The sequence below is a fragment of the Muscardinus avellanarius genome (assembly GCF_963383645.1).
Source record: "Muscardinus avellanarius genome assembly, chromosome: 14".
NCBI lineage: Eukaryota > Metazoa > Chordata > Mammalia > Rodentia > Gliridae > Muscardinus > Muscardinus avellanarius.
This window is the reverse complement of record NC_137800.1, coordinates 53,782,868-53,805,741: the sequence shown is the minus strand read 5'-3', so window position 1 is coordinate 53,805,741 and position 22,874 is coordinate 53,782,868. Positions and strand designations below refer to the sequence as shown.

The following is a 22,874-nucleotide window of genomic DNA, read 5'->3' as shown; positions in this document are numbered from 1 at the left end:
ATGTAGTAAATGTCCCTGTAAGGTTCCTCCCCCGGCAAGGTGTTTCCTTTCAGGAAGGTTGACCCTCCTCCATCCTAGCTAGATTATCCAATTATTATGTAAACCTGCCTTTAGAATGAGGATAAGGAAGTCCTAGTTCCCCTCTCCTATATACTTGCTAATTACCTTTAGCTAGGTTAATTTAAGTTTCAATAGCTGTTTGCTTCCTGATTGAAACTGAAACCAAGTCTTTCTTTCCCCAGGTCTGCCACCATTTGGACACAATCATTTTTGAATATGTTAATAATCAGAGCTTTCTCAAATCTTCCTAGGCCATTCCCAATACTGGTACAGAGAACACTGTTTTTTTCCATTCTCTCTATCTCATACAGATATATATGTACCAATTTCCTCTAGGTTGGAAATGAAGACAAATACCATCTTGAAATTGATGAGATGAAATAGAAGAAATAAAGTTTTGGGAGACAGGAGATAAAATGGGAAGGAAAGAAAAATAGTTTTAAAATCTGGACATAATCTCTTAAATCTTATAGAGTGGGTCTTTGGCAGAAGCCTCAGTGGGTCCACAATTTTAATCACAATGTTTCCTTTCACTCCGGGAATTCCTGGGACATCTAGTAAACAAAGGGTCTAGGAGGAGCAGGAAGAAGAAGGTCAGTACACCAGCCACTACCACGCCTCCCCATTGTCAGGGGGACCTGAAGAATAAGAGGAAGCCCAGACCTCCACTGTAGTACCTCACCCATCAGCTCAAGGACATTCTATAAAATAACTTAAAAAGCTGCAAAGACCCCTTTTTTGGCCTTTTTGTTCCTCATCCTACTCTGGCTTAGACCCCCTCTACCCCTAAAGGATGGAATGCCTTGCATTTCTTAATTAAAATGTCTGCCTTCATCTCTGACTGATGCATGTTGAAATTCTTTTCACCATGAAAGCCAAGAACCAACGGAACTTATTGCGCTTTTCAATGACAAAAAGGCTCAGAGAGTTTTCATGCCCAAACTAGAAATCTAGGAGTGGTTACATCCAAATCTCCAAAGTGGCTATGACTGAATGATGGACCAGACCATGGAATTTTAAAAGGACCCAGAATTTAATCTAATTGAGTGTAGTTAAACATGCAGACATAGGAATGACTGTCATGAGGAAGAAAGTTATACTCAAATACAGGTAGAAAACAGAGGTTCAGCTGTCATCCATGTTCCAGTTTGGGGAGAGTATGGTTGTGGAGAAACTGGTCCCAGGGACCCCAATTAGGGTCCGGACACCATTTCCCTCAAACCACAACAAACCCCAAACGACCAAAAACAGAAAATGACTGCAGGTTCGTGTCTTAAGCTAAGAATAAATATGCATAGCTTGGACAGTTGCTGAAGATTTAAAGAAGTTTATTAAAAGATAGAAATACAAAGGATAGTTACAGCTCCATACCAGACTAGCATAGAGGGGTGACTCGAATGAATACACCAAAGGGATCACACGTGGACCGGACTTTTTATACCCATGACCTCCATCTTGTTTACCTAATTCTAACATAGTGAAGGTCCCTGTAAGGTACCTCCCCTTAACCCTGTAAGGTACCTCCCCCAGCAAGGTGTGATGAGGTGTCTACTTTAATGAAGGAAAAGTTCAAACCCTGCTTCATCCTCCCTAGATTATCATGTAGTTCTGTCTTTAGATAGAAAATACCTAATTCTCCTCTCCTAAGATCTGTCTTTAGATAGAGAAAGGCCTAGTTCTCCTCTCCTATTGACTTGTTAATTACTTTTAGCTATGTTAATTTACATTGGAATAGTTGCCTGCTTTTAGGCAGAAACCAAGTCCTGGCACAGATTTGCCCCTCACCCAATTTTTGAAATATATTAATAATCATAGCTTTCTCAAATCTTCCTAGGCCATTTCCAATACTGGTACAATCCAGGGCTGCTGGGGAAGCAGCAGCATTGTCAGGAGGCAGAAGTAGTATCAAGATGTGGGCAGGGGCCTTTCCACTGTGCTTCCACTGAAGGGTCTGGAAAAGGCATGGTGGGTGGGCTCAGGGCCACAATGTTCAGCCTACAAGTATGCTACCTGGTCCTGGGCTTAGAGCAAGGGATAAGTGGCCTACACTTATAAAAGTTCCATAAAGAAGTATTTGGGCTCTGGATTATTTGATTTGGATATAAAAGAAAAGGTTACAGGAAAGTAGTGTGCTAATTCCTGGCAGTCTGCAGAGTATCAACAAAGCCCCAACTAGAAGAGATGGTGCTTGTGCATAATCAGAGAACTGTGTACTTTTGCTCTGGAAAACATTAACAGTAAACCAGAGCTTCCCCTCTTATGAAGATCAAATGTGATCTCACCCAACTCTTGTCATTCTTTGCAGTCCCTCATTCAGAATAACCAATGTTGGGAGAAAAATGCTTAAAACTATAATTTCATCATTAAGAAAGCTTAGTTACTAGTCCATTGCAAAGTTTCCCATGGGGCCACCAACACAAAGTGAATATAAAGCAACTGCTCTCAAATACTGTGTGTTTTTGCAACCAGCATCAAGATGGCAAGCTGCATGCAACACAAACATCTTCAAAAGTCTATCTTCTCCCTCAATTGGGCCTTTTACTTTGTTATTTTATTTTATTTTATTTGGTGGTACTGGGGTCCCTGGAAACCCTTCTACTTCCAGGCTACACTCCCAGACCTTTTTTATATTTTTATTTGGAAACAGGGTCTCTGAAGCCAGCAACGCTGGCTTCAAACCTGCATGATCCTCCTGTCTCCACCTCCAAAGCGCGGGGATTACAAGCATGTGCACCACGCCTAGCCCTTTTTAAATTTATTGATGCATTGTAATCATATATCATTATGAGGTGTAGGATGGTAGAGGAATACATGTACACATCACTCATTTAGCTCTTCACCATTTTCCACTCCATCTTCTAACCCTCCCTTCATCTCTTGTTAGGCTTAGTGAATTAAGCCTTTTTCTAATATTAGGTCTTTGGTTCTATCAAACCATTGCTTCTAGGAAAAACCTTGGAAAATTGGGACTACATTGCATCTATTATAGTTACTTCTTATTTTATTTTATTTCCCTACCATAACTTATCAAAATAACTATTTTACTAAGGCAGTATTTTTAAAAATAGTACATTTCCCCCAAAACTTCATTTCTCTTATAAAATATATACAAATACACATTTACATACATGCATGTCATATATCTATGCACAGGTGCATATTCTTGTTATTGTATATATATCCACAAATAAGAAATATCCAATAAAAGCAGCTCTATTCAAGGAACTACAGTGTTTTAAGGGTAACTAGGATTTAAGAAAGCTGCTCCCCTACCAGCTTCCTCTCCACTGAGTTTATCCCTCTGCTGCATGCAGGGGCAGCTATCTACTTTCATATCTTCAGAGATAACAGCTAACTTGTTCACAGGAAATGCTATAGTGGCACAAATATTTCAGACAAATAAAAGATGGCATCTCATATATAAGACCAGTATTGTACTCGATAACTGGCATAACTTAATAAGCATGGAAAAGTCTCACCCTTTAAATTATTGCACAAATTATACCCATCAGCCTTTCTTATGTAGCAGAGTTTTGCAGAATATAAAAATATGACTCTGGTACTGATATGCTAATAATCTTGCTATGCTGTTGGATGGTTTAGTTGTGGATAGACTAATGTTGGCAGTCGATGAATAATTGCACTGCATGTACTAAACATAACAGAGCAGCAGAGAACTTCATCATTTGTCAGCTTTATTTGTTTAAATGAGAAAAATGCTGACAGCAGTTATTGCTGTAATCCCCTTATTTATCAGATAGAAAACACTAGTTACTCTTAGCAGGTCTAATCCTGTTGGGAGACTAAAAGTTATGAGAATTTTCCAACTAATTGAAGGTAAATCATTCACTGTTCAAAGAAAAGTAAAAGGAGGAAAGAAATAGAGAGGGGAAAAAACCCTAAAATTATTCATTTCTGCTCAACTTTTAATGAAAGGGCCAACATATATCTTAGTGTAAATTCTCAAATTAAAATAAAGCATCCTAGAGTAGTATTTAACATTCAGTACTATGCCAACTCCAGACTGTTGTCTACTAACAGCTGTCCCATGCCTTTTATCTACAGCTCATTATCACATTTGCACAAAACCCATCAGCAGCTACCTGCTCTGATTATGGTTGCCAACTGGTTTTCAAGTCCACCTGGTGATGGGTGCCTGGGAAGGGGCTCCACATGTGTGCACTCCTGCAGACCTTCATGTCCCTCTATCCCTCAGTAGCGGTATACTCACTTACTAAACTGAAAAACTGCGTTTAAAAAGGAAGCAAGAATCCCATCTTCTCTAAGACATTTTCATGTCCCAAACCACCTGGAAACAGCAGGAGACTGGTGATCTAGTTATTGGTGGAATTGCTTTACTATTTCTATTTCTGTACCTGTTTTCCTGGGCCTTTTTAGCCCAGTGTTCCAAGTACTCTCTACCTCATTTTCTGTATTATAAAGTTTTGTATTTGCTTGGGGACTTAACCAACAGATGATTATCCAGAATTGTTTATAAAAAACAAAGCTCCAAAGAATGATTACAATACAAACTCATGAGTGACACAGGGCCTTGCTCAGTTCTTAGAGGGAAAAAAAAGTCAAATTGTTTGTGCAAAGCACAAATATTTGGTGTCTAAGAGGCTTCTCTGTGGGCCTATGGTATCCTGGGTGTTTCATTCCCTCCAATACCTGGATTTGGCTCTAAGTGATCCTTCCTCATCCTCTACCTCCTGAGTAGAAAGAAAACAGCCCAAAGCTTTCTATTCCCTCTTATGAGACCAAGATTAAATCTCCAAATACATGCTTAATGAATGAGATGCTTCCCCAAATTTTGAATAATCATGATGTATGATTACCATTATTGACTATTATGTTTGTATGAACCTTTACTTATATACTATTGTGACAAGCTTTGTCTTATTTCATCTTAATGCCATGTTACAATCATCTCTGTTTTTAATCATTGATTTTGCTACAGGTCCCATGAGACATTCATCAGAGATATCATAAGATATGTGACATATATTTGTTTGAAAAATATATACTGAGTGCTTTACATAAACTTGCACCTATCCTGGATGTTAAGAATACCATAACAAGCAGGCTGTGAAATCCCTACTCCCAAAGAGCTTCCAGGATACATGAGGAAACTCTTCAACATGCTCCACCAATACAATATGTCAACAGGAGCACAAGATGCTACAGGGTTACACAGAGGCAACTTCTGACCTCACCATGGGATAGAGAAAAGAAAGGCTTTGGGGCCCTAGATTCTCTAATGACATGAATCTCACACATACTTGAAATTTCAGAACTCTAAGAGGGAAGTACCATCATAGAACCTCACCTCCAAATCTTGAGGGACTTTGATGTCTTCAGGCCAACATGCTATTAAAAATGGTAAATAAAATATAAATAAATAAGAGGTAAAGCCATATTTCATGTTACTGGCAGATGATTAATTAGGGATAAATGTCTTTTGCCTCTTTATCCTAGCAACAAGTTAAAATGTATTTTGACTGAAAAAAAAAAACATTTTTAAAGTCATCCTTTAGATGTGCTTGTGCACCATGCTTAAAGAGTACTTTTTAGTTTCTCCAGGATAATAAGCACTTTGTGTATTGTTCAGAAACACCACAGTTCAGACTCAAATAAAGAAATGAAGAATACACCCAAGCTCTCTAGTTTCTTCCACATAGGATACTAGAATTAATCAACTCAGAGGTATTTAGCTCAGGGAAGCAAATTAACTTCAGAGTTTATCTGATAACAGCAAGAAGAGAAACCAAATGCAGAAGTGGACATGATAGGGTCATGCAGAAGACAGTACTGTGTGAATGACCCAATCCCATATTCCCTCACTAAACAGCACTGTGGGAAGTCCAGTCATCATTTCCAACCCTGTGCCCCAGGCAGTAGCTTTCCTTTGCTATAAGTCACTGGAATCACTCATGTTGGATAGTTTAAAATCCTGAGGTCAGGCCAGGGGCCATATGGGCACAGATCAGCCACAGGGCTACTATGATACTGAATGAAGAATTAAATGAAAGTGAACAACCAATCTCCATTACCACAAAAAGAGCGCCTTTCATAGCCAGAAAACACCATCACCAGAAAAACAAAAAAACCCACCAGGCTCCAGAGAGAAAGTGGACTGAGAACAGAGCTCAGGGCCACAGAGGAGACACACGAGCCCGAGGACGCGGCAGCAGCGCCATACTGCCGGCGGCAGCTGCGAACTCAACGGACGGCTACAGCAAGCCAGGTGAGCCGCTGCGGAACAGCCAGGCGGGATCTTTCGGCGCAGACAGCATTTAAAGCTCCCAGTGGCTGAGCTCAGCACATGCTGCAGGGATTCAGAGTGGAAATCAAAACCAGAGAAGAAAAAGTACGCCAGCCTCATGGCCGAGGGCGTGGCAGAGGCGCCATATTGCCACCGGCGACGGCAGCAGCAGTGAATTCACCGAGTCCAGTACAGCTACATCTGCGTACTCAAGAACAGTGAGTCAAATTGCGGGCCACAGAGGAGAAATCGCAGTATTGGGCCTCCTGGGACTTGACCCAGTGAGGGAGTGGTGGTGGCAGAGATATCACACCATAGGAGAACGTGCAACCTGGCACCCCCCATAGTTTAAAGCAGCCTCTATCGACTCCCTGGGTCAGAGACTCTGTGATACAACCCAGTAAAGGAGTAGTGGGGTCTGAGATAATACAGACTCGAGATCAAGAGCACCTTAAGTGAAGCCATAGTGACCCAAGGGAAGAAACAAGAGAAGGCACAAACCTCCGAAATCATGGGAAAGAGGAATAACACTGGAGTAATGAATGTGCACAACTCCACAACATCAGAACCTGATAAAACAGAAAATCAGAGATTTCTAGAAGATCAAATCAGGAAAATAACTGTAGAAATAATAGAGGTGCTTCGAAAAGAATTCAGAGAGAGCCAAAAAGAGATAAAGGATGCAATTAATGAAGTAAAGGCCTCAATTCAAAGCACAAACAACCGATTAGACCACATGGGGAACAGAATCTCGCTCTTAGAAGATGAGCAATCCAAAAATAAATGCATAGTTTCTAATCTAGAAAAAGATATCCAACAGCAGGAATCTGACATTGAAGAAATATGGGCCCATCTTAAGAGAGCTAACCTAAGAATAATTGGAATAGAGGAGAGAAAAGAATGTGATACCAAAGGGATCAACAATCTCTTCAAGGAAGTAATAGCAGAAAATTTTCCAAATATACAGCAAGAGGTTGATACACAGATCCAGGAAACTTATAGAACTCCCTTTAGACAGGATCGGAGAAGAGGATCCCCACGCCATATAATTGTCAAAATGACCAATGTGGAAGCCAAGCAGAGAATCTTAAAGGCAACAAAAACAAAGGGCCAACTGACATTCAGAGGCAAACCAATTAGAATCACTCCAGACTTCCCAAACCAAGTCATGAGAGCCAGAAGGGCTTGGAGTAACATATTCCAAACTCTGAAAGAAAACAACTTCTAGCCAAAAATTTCCTATCCAGCAAAACTTTCTATCAAATTAGATGGAGAAATAAGAAGCTTCCATGACAAACAGAAACTGAAGGAATTTATGTCTTCAAAACCAGCGCTAGAGAAAATACTCAAAGAGATTAACTACAAAGAAGAAATAGGTAACACTCACCAGAACCAGAGAAACAAGAGTTTCCATCCAACAGACAACTAAGATTGGTTATCTGTGGAGATTCATTATTTATGTTAGTCTTTTACCTATCTCTAAGTTGTATTGTTTGCCTTTATTGTTGTTAATTTCTAGGATTTCTAGTTGGAATATTAATATACCTTCAGATATAGCATTTGGAAATATTTTATCCAATTCTATTAGTAACTTTTAACTCTGTTTACATTGTCTTTGGATATACAATATTTTCTTTTATTTTTTAGGGAGTTTGTATATTCTTCTGTTGCCTGTGCCATTGAAATCATATCCAAGAAATCACTGCCAATTTCAATGTTGTGAGGTTTTATGACCCAGATTTTCTCCTAAAAGTTTATAGTCTTAAGATTTATATTTAGGTCTTTTATCTATTTTGAGTTAATACTTGTATATGGGATTAGGTAAAGGTCCAATTTTATTCTTTTCCATGTAATTATTATTTTTCAACAATATTTAGTTAAAAGATTATTATTTCCACCACCAAATGTTCGTGGAAACCTTGTCAAAAATAACTTGACAATATAGGGAAGAATTTAGCTCTAGGCTTGTATTTAACTCCAATGGTCTATATATCTGCCTTTAGAACAGTACTACACTGTTTCAATTATTGTAGCTTTATATGGTTTGAAATCAGAAAATATATATCTGCTAGCTTTGTTCTTTTTCAAGATCGTTTTGGGTATCTAGAATTCATATTCCATATTAGGATAGATTTTTTTCTGAAAAATAAATATATAAATATATGATAGTTTCACCTAAAAAAAAACAGAAAAAAAGCTCTAGTAAGAAAGAAAGCAAAAAGAAATATTGAAATGCTATCTTTAAATCATCAAAAACTTGGTATCAGACAAATGAAACTGTTATGTGAGATTATCATTTTTAATTTTGGATAAATTGCTATAATACTAGATGTCAACCACTAAGCCAAGCATGGGAAGGAGGGATGGGGAGAGAATGGGGTGGGGATCGGGTGGGGGCTGACTGGGCGATGTGTGCATGTATGTCTACAAAAGTTTGTATCCCACTATGATGTATGAATACAGTGCACCAATAAAATAAAATTAAAATATATATATATATATAAAAAGAATTAAATGAAAGTTGTATAATGTTATTCTATGAAGTTCAAATATTATTCTCTGAAAGTTAAATATTACAGGGTTAACACTAAAGTTATAAAATTGCATAATGATGGATTTGTTTTTTTCAATCATATTCATCGACCACTTAACCTCATTCAAAAATAATAAAATGTTCCTGGTATATATTTACTATTTTACTACACTGATTGGATAATTGCTATACACAAGAATCTATATATATTTACAACTGCTATTTTACACATCAGGAAACTCAGGTCAAGAAACCTCTACCTGCCTTAAAAAAATTATAAACGGAGAGCTACATTTCAAATAGCACTATCTAAACACAATTCCTATACTTTTAACCATGAGGTATTGTCAGAGTTTTTATTAATTTTTTCTAAGAACTTTATAATTACCATTCCCAATAAATAAGTATACATTTTAATGTTGTATGAATATAAAAGACTGAAAAAAAGCCAAAGATATTGTTCAACAATGTAGGATTGGGAACAAATCTCTGGTCCATATCAAGAGTTGTTATAAAAGTGATGAGATGCATTGTACCACTGCTAAGGATAGAATGAGAGTTAATTGTCTCCACATTTTTTGTTGTTGTAAAAAGAGGTAAAATTAGATCTCAGAGACAAGGCTTTCATACACTGTCAGAAGTTAAGGAGGGAATCTGTAATCTATCCTGCAAATCTTTTAAGAATTTGTCAGTCTTCTCTGAGAGGTAGAATGGTTAACAAGATGAAACCTGGAGTGAGGAGGGAGAAAGTTTCTATAAAAGTGAGTTTTAAACTCACAAACTGTCAATGCAACACTTGAGAGATGGTTATTTCTGTGTTCTGTGGTCTAAAATGTATGCTTTCCAAATGTGCCTTGGTGATTTGTGAATCATTGAAGGTAACTTCAAATAAATGGTTTTCCAGAAGATGCTATATTCAAATCCTCATCACCAGCACAGCAAACTTCTGAAATACTAACTTTAAAGATTTAATACATTTTTATTTCTACTCTTCTCTCTCTCTTCTCAAAACAATCCATTAACCTTTTATCCCCAGAGAGGGGCTACAACTATTTTAAAAGGAAATCACACAAAGAAGTCCCTGAGATGATATTCTTTAAAAAGAAAAATAGTAGATTGCTGGAGTTGAGACTTTTAAATATGCATTGTTTTTCTCATTAGCATTCAGTATCTCTAAGTTAGACCAAGAGCCATGGAGTATTGTTAAGAGAACTCTTGTTTTTAATGAACAATAAAGAAGTGGTTTAACTTATTGATAACACGAGCTTCCCACAGGCAGCATACTCCTGATTGTCAAGATACGGTTAACTTCTTGTTGGTTTTGTTGCTCACTGTGTTTGTCTGCATCTGTGTCTGCCCGTTACACCACAGCTCTTAATTTTTGTGCTCCTGAATGTTCCACCCTTTTCACAGGGGCATGATTCTTGGGTGGGAATTTCTCCTCAACTCTAAGTTTCCAGATGTTAACAGAGGCAAACCACAAGGAATAGGAGTGCCCATATTTCCAAATGAAATGAGGCAGAACAAATGAAAGAGGATCCCTTGGCTGGTGCAGAGAACTGAAAGTGTACATTACTAAGAAGCATAGCCTAGTCTGTGTGAACACAGTAACTCACGTCAAATAAATTGTACTTTTTACAGGAAAGAACTCTAGCTCAGGATTTTCCAAGCTAAATTGTGTGAAAACACACAATCCTTTTTCTTCTTATTTGAACTGTTAGATGACTCGTCCAAATTACCAGAAAGACCAAAGGCAGTTTGCAGCTTTTAACAACTGAAAGGAATTATTGCTTCCAATTTGAAAACACAAAAGATTCTGGGTCTACTCCTAACACTCCCTGGTTCTACGCATTTCCCATTAGATTTTGAAGAGAGGAAGCCCTAAATAAAATGCATAGAAAAGTCTCTGATAGTTAAGAAATGGAGAATATGTTGTTTTAAGATCTAGGAGGAGTTACTTCCAACAGAATTTCGAAAATACCGAAAAATTCTCTTTCTCTTTTTTTGGTCAAATTTGGACCCATTGTCTTAATGTCATTTTGTCCTACAGAACTGGCAAAAATTATTTTATATATCCAATAAAAAAAACAATTGTCCTTTAAAAGCAGGCAATCACTGCTCTCCAGCTCTGCACTAGAGAACCCAAGGGAGGTAATGCATCTATTTTTCAACAGCTGAGGCCAGTTTGTTTCCAACCTTAATTAGACTTATATGGTTTGGGGTAAAATATCTGTACTCAACTTGCACCCATTTCCTCTATTCCACCATTAACACAGCGCTAAAGAAACATAATTGCAAGCAGGATGTGGTGGCACATACTTGTAATCTCAGCATTCAGGAGGCTGAGACCAGAGGATGGCAGTTCACCAGGAACCTCAGCTACTTAGTGAGGCCCTATTTCAAAATAAAGAATAAAAAAAAATAGGGCAGGGGGTGTAGTTCAGAGGTCGAATGTCCCTGGATTCCAGCCCCAGAATGGCAAAAAAAAAAAAAAGGAAAAAGAAACAAGAAAAAAGAAAAGAAAAGAAACATAATTGCACCTTTGCAACTCAGTGAGCCGCTGTTTCAAAAATAAAGCATACTAAAAAAATAGGGCTGGGGGTGTAGATCAGAGGAACAATGTCCCTGAGTTCCATCTTCAGAATGGCAAGAAGAAAAAGAAAGAAAGAAAGAAAGAAAGAAAGAAAGAAAGAAAGAAAGAAAGAAAGAAAGAAAGAAAGAGAAAGAAAATTGCAATGTGTGGTAGACAGCGATTTTCATTAACCACACAGAAGAAAACTGTTTAGGGAGAGGCATTTCTTTCTTATTGATTAAATCAAAATTACTTGGAAGAAAAGGTTGTGCTTATTAAACTCTTTTCAAAAAGGAAACTATTAAAATTTATATTCTTTATCATAGCATTTTAAAAAACTGGTATATTTTTTTTCTGATTGTCATTTATAAATTTTGTGTTTCCCAATTCTTTTGAAATATGTAACTTTTATTTACCATTTTTTAAAAAGAAAATAGAGAAGGAAAGAATTTTGCTTGGAAGTTGAGAATGTATTCAACAATGTTCTCTGCCAAACATGGAGCTGCCTAGCAATGCTAAGAGAATTAAAAGGGAGAAATAATAACAAAACAGAATGTTGTGAAATTGCAAGTAAGTGTAAACTGGCTTGCAATACTTAGTAAGAGGCCTTTAAATGAGAATGACTATAATATTTTCTAGCAGTGATATAAAAATGGCTAATCATTTTTCAACATTCTTCCTTTTATTTGGAGTTTACCCAGTGGGATTCTGTTATTCTAAGTTTATGACTAGGCCAAATATAGGACAGGTATCTGAGAATATATCACACTGCCCAATGGAGCCACTGATATTAGAAGCCTTTGCAGTTGGACTAATTGCATAGCCTTTCACATTCTGTTACTGTTTTGTAATTTCCTGTATGTAGGGTAAATGTTCTTCCCTTTGTTACCGCTCCCAAATTTCAGAATCCTTCCTGTGAATTTTTCATGCTAAGTGAGACTGCTATTGTCTCTGATATACCTGTACCAACACAAAGTTCATCCACCTAAATCTCTCTTAAATCCAAACATTGGGAGCACAGTATCAGACATTTGCCTGACATAAAAACTTTATTTTTGTTTTCTTCTTTTCTCCTGATTATAACCAATCCTTATTTCAGGAAGGAAACAATACCCATAATCTAGAAATGTCTCTATACCTTTGTGTGTTATAAAATTTGGTCTAACAGTACCAGAAACATGACATAGAATAAAAACTTGGCCCTTGAAAAGATGACAGAAATAGTCAAAATTGAACAAATTCCAATGGAATATGTATACAAATATATATGGGAGGTTGAAACCCTGAACAGATTCCTAATGGAAAATGTTGACGCAATTCCATCATTGCATAAGCAAGAGAATTTGTGGCTATTTTGATTGGGAAGGATACCATGAATCTGTAAAGAAAGGTATTCTGTAGTATGAAAGAAATACTCAAGGTTAACAGGAGAAGATCTGGTCTCTAGGTATAGCCATGCCATCAACTAGTTGAATTTTCAATGTAAAAATAGGATTGTATAGCCAGGCCTGGTGGTGTATTCCTATAACCACAGTATTTGGAAGGCTGCAATAGGAGGTTTGCAGATTCTTGGCCAGTCTCAGCAACATAATGAGATTTTTAGCAACCTAGTGAGACTGTTTCAAAATAAAAATGGCTGGGGATGTGACTAGGAGGAAGAATGTCTCTGGGTTAAAACCCTAGTATCAAAAAACAAAAATAAAATAAGACTTTCAGATATTACTCAGTTCTTACATTTAGATTCCAAGCTTCTATGTATGCTGTCGTCAGAAGAACAACAAATTCAAGACAGAAACCTTGGGAGGGTGAGACAAGAGGATCACAGGTTCAAGAACACCCTCAGCTACTTAATGAGGCCCTGTGCAACTTAGTGAGACTTTGTTTCAAAAATAAAAGTATAAGCCGGGCATGGTGGCGCACGCTTGTAATCCCCATGCTTGGGAGGCGGAGACAGGAGGATCACGCAGGTTCGAAGCCAGCAGCGAGCGCTGGCTTAGGAGACCCTGTTTCCAAATAAAAATGTAAAAATAGGTCTGGGAGTGTAGCCCGGAGGTAGAAGGGCTTCCAGGAACCCCAGTACCACCAAAAATAAAAATTAAAATTAAATTAAAAAATAAAAGAATAAAAATTTGGACTGGAGCTGTAGCTCAGAGGTAGAGTGCCCCTGGGTTCCATCCCCAGTATCACCTCCCCCCAAAAAAGAAGGAAACTTAATACAAATTTTTCACAGGAAATTGTGGTAAGCTACTTTCCAATTTTTGCATTTCTATTTCAATCTCAAATTAGTTTATAACCATATATGGTTAGCAATGTTTAGTTCTTTATCTTTTCTTTTATTGATTTCTTGGGCAGAGATAGAGTATAACCTGAAGACCATATCTAACTAATTTCTCTTTTGATTTGAAACAGCCTACTCTAGTTCTTTTCTAGGCCCTTGAAAAGATGACAGAAATAGTCAAAATTCTCTCCCTATCTCATGCAGAGGCAGTCTCTAGATGTTTTTCCATTTTATGTTAGCCCTTCTTTCTTGATAGTATCTCCCTTCATGGCTTCAATATTTGCTGATGATTACCAAATGTACTCCTCTGTTTCTGTAATTTGCAAATCTCTATATCTATATATCTCCTTTAGTTCTCATTAGTACTTCAAACTCAGTTTATTCAAATAATGATTCCAGGCACTTCTAGTTGTTAATGCAAATATCTGTAGTAATTAAAACACCATTTTAACAACAGGTTAATTTTTATTCCAGTATCAGAAATTTGACTGACACCAAAACTTGATTTCTTTTGTACTACCTTAATAGAAAGAGATTAATTTTTATTCCTCCATTGTTTTAACTAACTAAATCAGCCATAAATGAAGTCATGTTATTAGTCTTATACTCATATTTATGGAAGTGTTTCTCATACTAGACATCTAGCTCTTATTTTTGTTGCCTTTAGACAAGAGCCAGACCTTCCTTTTTCTGACCTCAGCTATCCGTGTCTCCTAACTTGTTCATTCTTGCTTCTTCTTACTATCCCACCACTCTGCCAGAGCCATCCTATGAAACACAACACCAGCCACTGTATTCTCACATTAAAATAGAATCCACTGCTACCACCACCTATACATCCACAAATCTGTACAGTATTCCTCAGTCTAGTAAATGAGGACTTTTTAGCCATTAAATTTTCTATTTGGTACTGACTGTTATTCTTTTACATTAATTTTATATTTATCCCCAATTCATCCTCTTTTTAGACACATACTAGGCTTTCTTTCATTAGATAATGTTTGTGGCCTTCAAATCACTGAGACTCCTCTGCCCTTCTCAGAATGCAGTGTCATTGGAATGTCTGTAGATTCCATATTCATCAAAGTCCCTTTCAAATGTTGTCACCCACCATAACACCATTCCCAACAATTCTAGTTAGATGAAACCTTTCCTATTAACCCTCCACACTACCACATACTTCTCCTCGGGCAGGCATCCTAACTTCATTATATGGTACTCAGTATATTTGTCTTACCCTTTACATGGCTGTGAAGCCCATCTGTCTGAGTTACTCAACTACGTTTCAATACTCTGAAATGCCTAGCCTGTTATATTGGATGTCATTAGTATGTTATTAGCACACTGAGGTCACTTGAAACATTTTAATTATACTCAGTTTTTTTTACTTAATCAAAATTTATTATCTAATGAATTGAACAAATCAGAACTAATGAATCTAGGGAGAGATAACACTGAATCTGGTTTGAGCAACCGAAGTTTGAAATAATATATTGTTTCTGTAATATACTAAACTATAAAAGGTTAAAAATATTGAGGGTGTTTGAGTTGAATGATCATACAGTGAGTTTTTCTTTATTTAATCTGAGAAGTTGGTTTATTTAATCTCTAGGAGCTTCTTAGTGCTATTCTTTCTTTTCTGAAAGAAGGTAAGGATAGCATTATTTACCACAGGGGGCAATCATAAAGACTGAAATGATACCTGCTAAATGCTTAGATAAGTCTTCATATCTTATCTAGTATGATGACCCACTACCAGCCAAACTAGTCAAATGACCAATAAAGTAAAGATAGTTGAAAAATTCTGTCATATCAGAGTTCATGCTAGAATATGGTGATAAAATTTGGAATCTGTCATTACACAAAAATAGAAAAGAAAAATACAAGTTTCAAGAGTATTAAAAAAACTGTAGAGAATAAAGTAAAAAATAATAATATCTAAGAAGAGATAAAGTAATAGAAATCTTCTTTAAATGGCATTTGATGAAAGATCTAATATTTGTCTTGAAAGTATTTAGATTTCAGAAAATGAAAACACCAACTATCTGCTTCTATTTCCAGTGAGAATATCAACTTACATACAATGTTAAGTGCTGAAAGTTATGTAGAACAAGAAAATGTCTCTGTACTATATTGTAATAGAGTACTCACAGGGCTTTTGAGTCATTTAAAGATAAGATTACATCTTAAGTATCTGGGATGATGTTAACACAAACTCTCTCAAATAAGGTGATGACAGAAAGCTACCTGTCTTTTGCAGAATGCCACTGAATGGGGATGTGGGGCATGTGGCTGCCTCCGACCACCCTGCCCCATGCTCTCACCTGAGCTCTCATCCAGACTCTCCTCAGAGATGTGCTCGTTTTGATGAACCCATTCACCATTGCACTTGAAGAATATCTGCATGGCTGGCCTTGCTTTGCACCTGAGTGCAATAGGGTTACTCTTGATGATATAAGCATCATCTGGCTCCTCTATGAAATGAGGCAGTGTCCCTGGAGCTGATGGGATAGATTCCGGAAGAGCTTCACTGTTGTCATTGCCTGTGAAATGAAAGAAGACATCAGAACACAAGTTACACTGGCAGCTCAGATGTGAGAGGACATTGCTGATCTCACACCAGCTCTAATATAGCATGCTCCTTAGATCTGGTAGATGAGTTATCTTCTGGAGACAACATAATTTTAGTATCTCCAGGTGGACATATCTTCAGTCTGTCGGATACATAAAAGTAATGAATATAACTCAGTGAGACCCTGTTTCAAAAAAAAAAAGAATAAAAGAGGGCTGAGGATATAGCTCAGAGGTAAATTACCCCTGGAGTTTAATCTCTAGTACCACCAAAACAACAACAACAATGATAATGATGATGATGATGATGATGATGATGATGATGATGATGAAGAAAAACAACAACAGTAATAATACTGAATATAAGATTCTTCAGACTTTAGTTTTGAATATAAATGTAGAAAGAATTTAGATAAATATTTGTGGAGTTGGAGGCTGAACTTCAAATTCATCCTACTGAGTGATGGTGATGATACTGGAGGGTACTTAGGAGATAGGCTCCAATTTCCACATTGTCTGTTTTCTCCATCTATGAAACTTCATATTTGCCTGGCATTCTTTCTTGGATGGCTCACCAACTCACTTCTCCTTCAAAAGAAATATCAGTTTACTCTCTTCTCCCTGGCCCATATTTCCCCCCAGTATCTCCATGGTATTCTAGGGATTGCTCTACTAAGGCTGGAACAAAAACAATGCTAACACAGCTCTGAGCATGCACTGAGTAGCTAAAATGACAGCTATTGAAAGGCAAGGAACAGACATAGTTCTCACTTAACATTAGGGAACTGACAAAACATGATAAATGCCAGAGCCAGGACTTTGCTTTTTGCCTCTTTACTACATTCAGCAAGAACTCAAATCCCTGGAAACTACCACAAGATCAGAGGAAGAAACTGAGAGTTCAAGCAAGGGGAGATAGCCAGGAGAAGTACCTTCCCAAAGACCATTCCACTGAAAGAATGAAGAAAGCCAATATTTCAATGCTAAGATTAACTATGCTCCAGGCAAATTTTTTCATTTGAGATCAAACCAACTTTTAGAACTAAAATGAGGAAAGCCAATGAGTGAACTACTAGAACAAGATCCAAGAGAGAGCCTGGTAGAAGGTACATCCTGTGGCCTATCCTGCCTTTCTGCATGACATCAAGGAAATTTTGAGCAGAACTTCTTATGGTTCACATGTATTTTAACAACTCAAGCATAAAGGTAGACATAATTCATTATTAGTGAGGGTAATGTTCTATTTTAAGATTATTAGGAAGAATTTTCAAATATTAAAAAGAACAAAGGTGGGAGAGGTGTGTATTTTAAGAGGTATCTTCTATCTTACAGAGAAAACACCAAGTTATGAAAATGATTCCTTGCCAATGGGAACAAACAAGCAAGATCTGCCATTGCAATTAGTTAAAACTAATAGTATCTTGATTCTGTAAAACACAATTTTCTTAAAAATTAAATAAGTTAATGTAAGGAGTAAAAAAAAACAACTTCATATAACAAAGAAAAAACTTCACATAACAAAGATGCTACAAGCCTTGAACCATTTGCAATGAAAAAGCTAACTCAGGTGTATGCAAATTGAAAGTAGTGAAAATCATAAACAAGTACTCCAAAAAGTAAGGAAAAATAGTTATCTCATTAAATTACAATAAATAACTCAGAAATTAAAATGTTTATTTATCATAAGGCATAAAGGGGGTTTCAGGATAGAATCACAGGTGTGTACATGTTTAAATACATTTATTTACAACAGACTTTATAAACTATATCATATATTTATTTTATTACAAGCTGCTTATGCAAGTTTCCATCTTTAATAATACCAAGTCCTTGAAGGATTTTGTAAATCCATGCATTCGAGAAAATGACAAAGATATTAAAAGATTTTATATGGGCATAAAATGCTCCCACTCTCACTAGGAGTTTGAGCTCTGTCCAGAGTAATTCATTATTGCATAAAAGGGTCACCTGATAAAGAACACACAGAATATACCCAAACCTGAGGAGCAATATACATACACAGCAGAAATACACATTTGATGGATGCATTTTGCTTAACAGGTAAGAGTATGCATGACTGTGTCTGAAGTAAATATTTAAAGGGGGGCAGAGAGAAAAGTTCATAAGCTCTATGCAAAGAGGTGATATTTATCATTGATAAATAAAGTATCAAAAAAGAGAGTAGATCATAAAATCAATCATTTCAACTATCCAACTCACAAAAAATAGAGATCTAAAAGCAATTAGGTTATTTTCTACCATTTATTAATGCCCTTTAGATCAAGTATGGGGATCTGGTTACATCACTAACAGAATAGGAGAATGTCATGGAGGAGTATGACAGTAAGTGACCTTTCTGACCAAAGACCCTCCTTAAGAATATTACTGATAATAGCAGAGAGAAGAGAGAGAGAGAGAGAGAGAGAGAGAGAGAGAGAGAGAGAGAGAGAGAGAGGAGGAGAGAAGAAGGAGAAGGAGAAGGAAAAGAAGAAGAAGAAGAAGAAGAAGAAGAAGAAGAAGAAGAAGAAGAAGAAGAAGAAGAAGAAGAAGAAGAAGGGAAGAAAGGGAAAGGAAAGGAAAGAAAAGAAGGAGAGAGGGAGAGGAGAGAGGAGAGGAGAAAAGAGGAGAGGAGAGGAGAGGAGAAAAGAGGAGAGGAGAGGAGAGGAGAGGAGAGGAGAGGAGAGGGGAGGGGAGGGGAGGGGAGGGGAGGAGAGGAAAGAAAGAGAAAACTATCTTAACTATTATTGAAGCTATGTCAAAGTCATGTAAACATACATAAAGGGCCATGTAAATGTAAACATACATCTCTGATGGCCAAAAACTAAGAAACAAGACTTGGGAGTGGCAGGGGAAGGTAAGAGACTATGTATATATTGTATGTTTTACCTTTTATCATTTATTTCCAAAAAATAAATGAGGTAAGTTGAAATGAATCATCAGATAGCTTCTTTGTTTATGCTTTGTAGAGAGAAGTGTAAGGAGTGGTATTTATCTAATAATGCCTATGCAGGGGAACTCCTCCTCTCTACTCCTAACTTCCATTCTGATCCAGCTCTAATCCTGCCCTGCTCTTGGCTTCAGCTCAGTCAGAAGGCTGAATCCTCAGTAAACTTGCTATCCAGGATTCCCCTTTACTCCACAGTGCCAGCACACCTTTCTCTCCTCAATGCATGAATGACCATCAGGCTGAGCCCTACATACTGGCTTTGGAAATGAGTAATTCAGGAAATCCTGAGAGGGTTCTTCTAGGAGAGAGAAGGGAAGGTAACAAAAAGAAATAAGTGTACAAATGAGAACTATTTTAGGGGCTTACATTTTTTTTTTTTTTTTTTTTGGGTGGCACTGGGTGTGAAATGCTTCTACCTCCAGGCTACACTCCCAGACCCATTTTTATATTTTTACTTGGAAACAGGGTCTCTTAAGCCAGAGAAGCTAGCTTCAAACCTGCGTGTTCCTTCTGTCTCAGCTTCCCAAGCTTGGGGATTACAAGCCACCAGGCCTGGCTGGGGACTTACACATTTTTGAGAGTTCATTGTTTGGAAGAGAGGAAGGGAGGTAATTTAACAGTTTTATGAAAAACAGCACACATGTTTTAAGATCTACTGTGAAAAATGATGGTGTTGGCCATGAATGGTGGCACAGGCCTATAATACCAGTTCTTATAAGGCTGAGACAGGAGGATCACAGGTTCAAGGCCAGCCTTAGTACCTTGTCAAGACTCTGTTTCAAAACAAAAAAATAAAAAGGTCTGGAAATATAGCTCAGAGGTAGAGTGCCCCTGATTTCAATTACCAGTTTTTTTTTTTTTTTTTTTTTTTTTAATTCTAGTGACAAATGTCTTCCTCCACTTCAGTTTTACAGTGTAGGCTGGAAAAAGTCATACATTTCTTAGGTGACATCCTACACAATTGAAATGTATTAGTGTCTAGCCACCGAGTCATCAATAGAAGCTTCTGAAAAAGCCTTTATTTCTGTGACTAAGGGTAAGGTTGGAACTATTCCTTTTCTTTTTTCCATATTTTACTGAGGACAAAGGCAAGAGAAAATTCAAGAGGAGCTCAGAGTCCCATTGTCTTGGTTGATACCCTAAACCAACATCAGGAGACATCCACCCCAAGTAACAACTGTGGGCATTTAGCAAATCCTCACTTATTTAAAGCCACTCAGTCAAATTCTTTTGTTATTTGTGGCAAGAAGCATTCCTTATTGATATGGTAAGACCTTTCTTCTTAAGAAAACACAGAGCTTGCAGGCTTCACTTTATCAATCCCAAGGCCATCAAGAGTTAAGTTTTGGTAAGTTACAAAAAAATGCAAACTATATTAGTAGAAAGTAAAAGTTGCCATTTACATAGAATGGTTAAAGGTTATGGTAATAAGCCTTCCATAAGAATTAAATTATTTAAGATTCATGACTCTCCCAGATGGGTACTAAGAGTATCCCATTTTATGTTTAAAGACAAGCTTGGATTCTATGTAACATCTAAGATCTTACCACCAGTAAATGACATAAACTTGAACACAAATATCTTACTTTGATCAGCTCACAATTCCATTTTAGTTCAGATGGATAAATCCTTAGAAGTCTGATACTTTAATTTAGTGAGTTCCTGCTTATAGTTCACAAAAGCAAAAGAAGATGAAATAAAAGGACATGTCATTTGTGTAGTACCTCACCATTTCCATTAAGTATGGCATTCATCCCAAAGATGATTCAACTGCCCTTCAGCTGGTCTATGTGTACAGGTCAGGGCACCTGAGTAATAGGTACATCCCAGAGAAGGTCTTGAAAAAACAAATATTTTTTAAAGAACAGCAAGTATTCAACCTATTATATTCAACTTAAGAGCCATCTTTGCCAAAATGCGAAATAAAGAAGTAGGCCCTGTCTTCAATGCTCAGCATTCAAAATAAAAAAAGAAATAAAAAAATAATTGTTGTCTGAGAGTAAAACAAGAATTTTTCAGCATATCATTTAGAAACAAATATTTCTTTTTAGCAGGAATATTTAACAACCAGATCTCTGATTAAAATACAAGGAATATAATAGAATATAGTAAACCTCAGTAACAAAAAACAGGGATGGGGCAAATGAATTGTCATTCATTTTAACAACATGGATGAGCTATCAATATTTGACTGTTTGATACATTCAGTTAGAAAGAAGATTGGGCACACTGCCTGCCACAGTCACCCTAAATTGGAATTCATAAGACCCAGGAATATCACCAAAGAAGTGTCAGTATAATTAAGCTTTAATTAGAAGTTTTTAAGAAATTCTAAATTACTCTTATGCCTTTTTTTGAGTATATTATATTTAAATATATATTTCATTTTTCCCCTTCAAACTCCAAAGTCTGCTTAGCTTTTCACAGTAATGCAATTTGCTTCAAAGTACAACCAGAAACCATGTCATTAAACAAAACTAAAACTGATTTTAAAAAAATCAAAAAGTTTAGAATCCTTTTTCAGACCAAGTTTTGGTTCACTCTGGTATTTTCAATTTGTTACCTGGCTCTTAGAGGGTCCATTTTAATCTATAGAAATAGATGAATATTCAAAAAAACATATGTCCTTTCTTTTTCTGTGCTTGACTAATCTCACTTAACATAATTTTCTCCATGTCTTTACATTTTTTACAAATTAAATAATTGTGTTATTTATTGCTGGGTAGAATTCAATTGTGTGTATTTCTCATAATTTTTAATCCATTCTTCTATTGATGGACACCAAGGTTGGTTCCATAGTTTGTCTATTGTGAATTTATGCTGCTATGAACATGGGTATGCATATATTACTGTAGCCAGATAATGGAGGAGATCCTCAGTGGAACCAGGGAAGAAGGATAGGGAAAGAAGAAGGCTGAGGTTTATTAATGGAAATACTACCTGTGACTATGTGCATACATATGAATATAACATTGTTAACCTGGACACTTGGTATTGAGAAGGAGGAAAATAGGGAGGAGGCGGGAGGGACAGCAAGTACTATGTGTATGCCATTCTCAGTATGATTTACATTATGATGTGATACTATAATACATCAATAAAAAAAGAAATAGATGAATAAAGCCTACTAGTGTTTTGTGATGTTAATTGAGATAGTAATGATGCATGCTTGTAGTCCCAGTACTTGAGGAGCTGAGACAGGAGGATCACAAATTCAAAGCCAGCCTCAGTAACTTACAGAGGATCTCAACAACTTATGGTGAGACCCTGTTTCCAAAAATAAAATAAAATAAAATAATATAAAATAAAATAAAATATAAAAGAAATGGGAGTAATACTTCAGAGGTAGAAGATCTCCTGAGTTCAATTCCCAGCACCACACACACACATACACACACATACCACACACACACACACACACACACACACAGAATGTAAGAAGTATAGTAAATGATTAAATGCTACATAAATATTAGGTGCTACTATTCCTATCACCTTCATCATAAAAATAGCATAAAGAGGAAAAAGATTGATAATTATAATATTTATGATTTCAATTCCCAAATGCATTTATCCTAAGACCTGTATTTTGATTTTGTGATTGGTATTATCATTTCATCTCAGAGCCTTTGCTATATGAAATGATAT

At 36.7% G+C, this 22,874-nt stretch overlaps 1 protein-coding gene across 3 annotated transcripts in view; it reads right to left on the bottom strand.

The window, feature by feature from the left end:
• The window catches only part of UNC5D (unc-5 netrin receptor D), a gene marked incomplete at both ends in the record, with an annotated part of 663,802 nt that overhangs the window by 278,688 nt on the left and 362,240 nt on the right, over nucleotides 1-22,874 (bottom strand). For all 3 annotated transcript variants that reach the window (XM_080710801.1, XM_080710802.1, XM_080710803.1), the window contains one exon: nucleotides 16,033-16,251. In XM_080710801.1, the coding sequence (XP_080566927.1) occupies nucleotides 16,033-16,251 (219 nt within the window). The remainder of the gene's footprint in view (nucleotides 1-16,032; nucleotides 16,252-22,874) is intronic.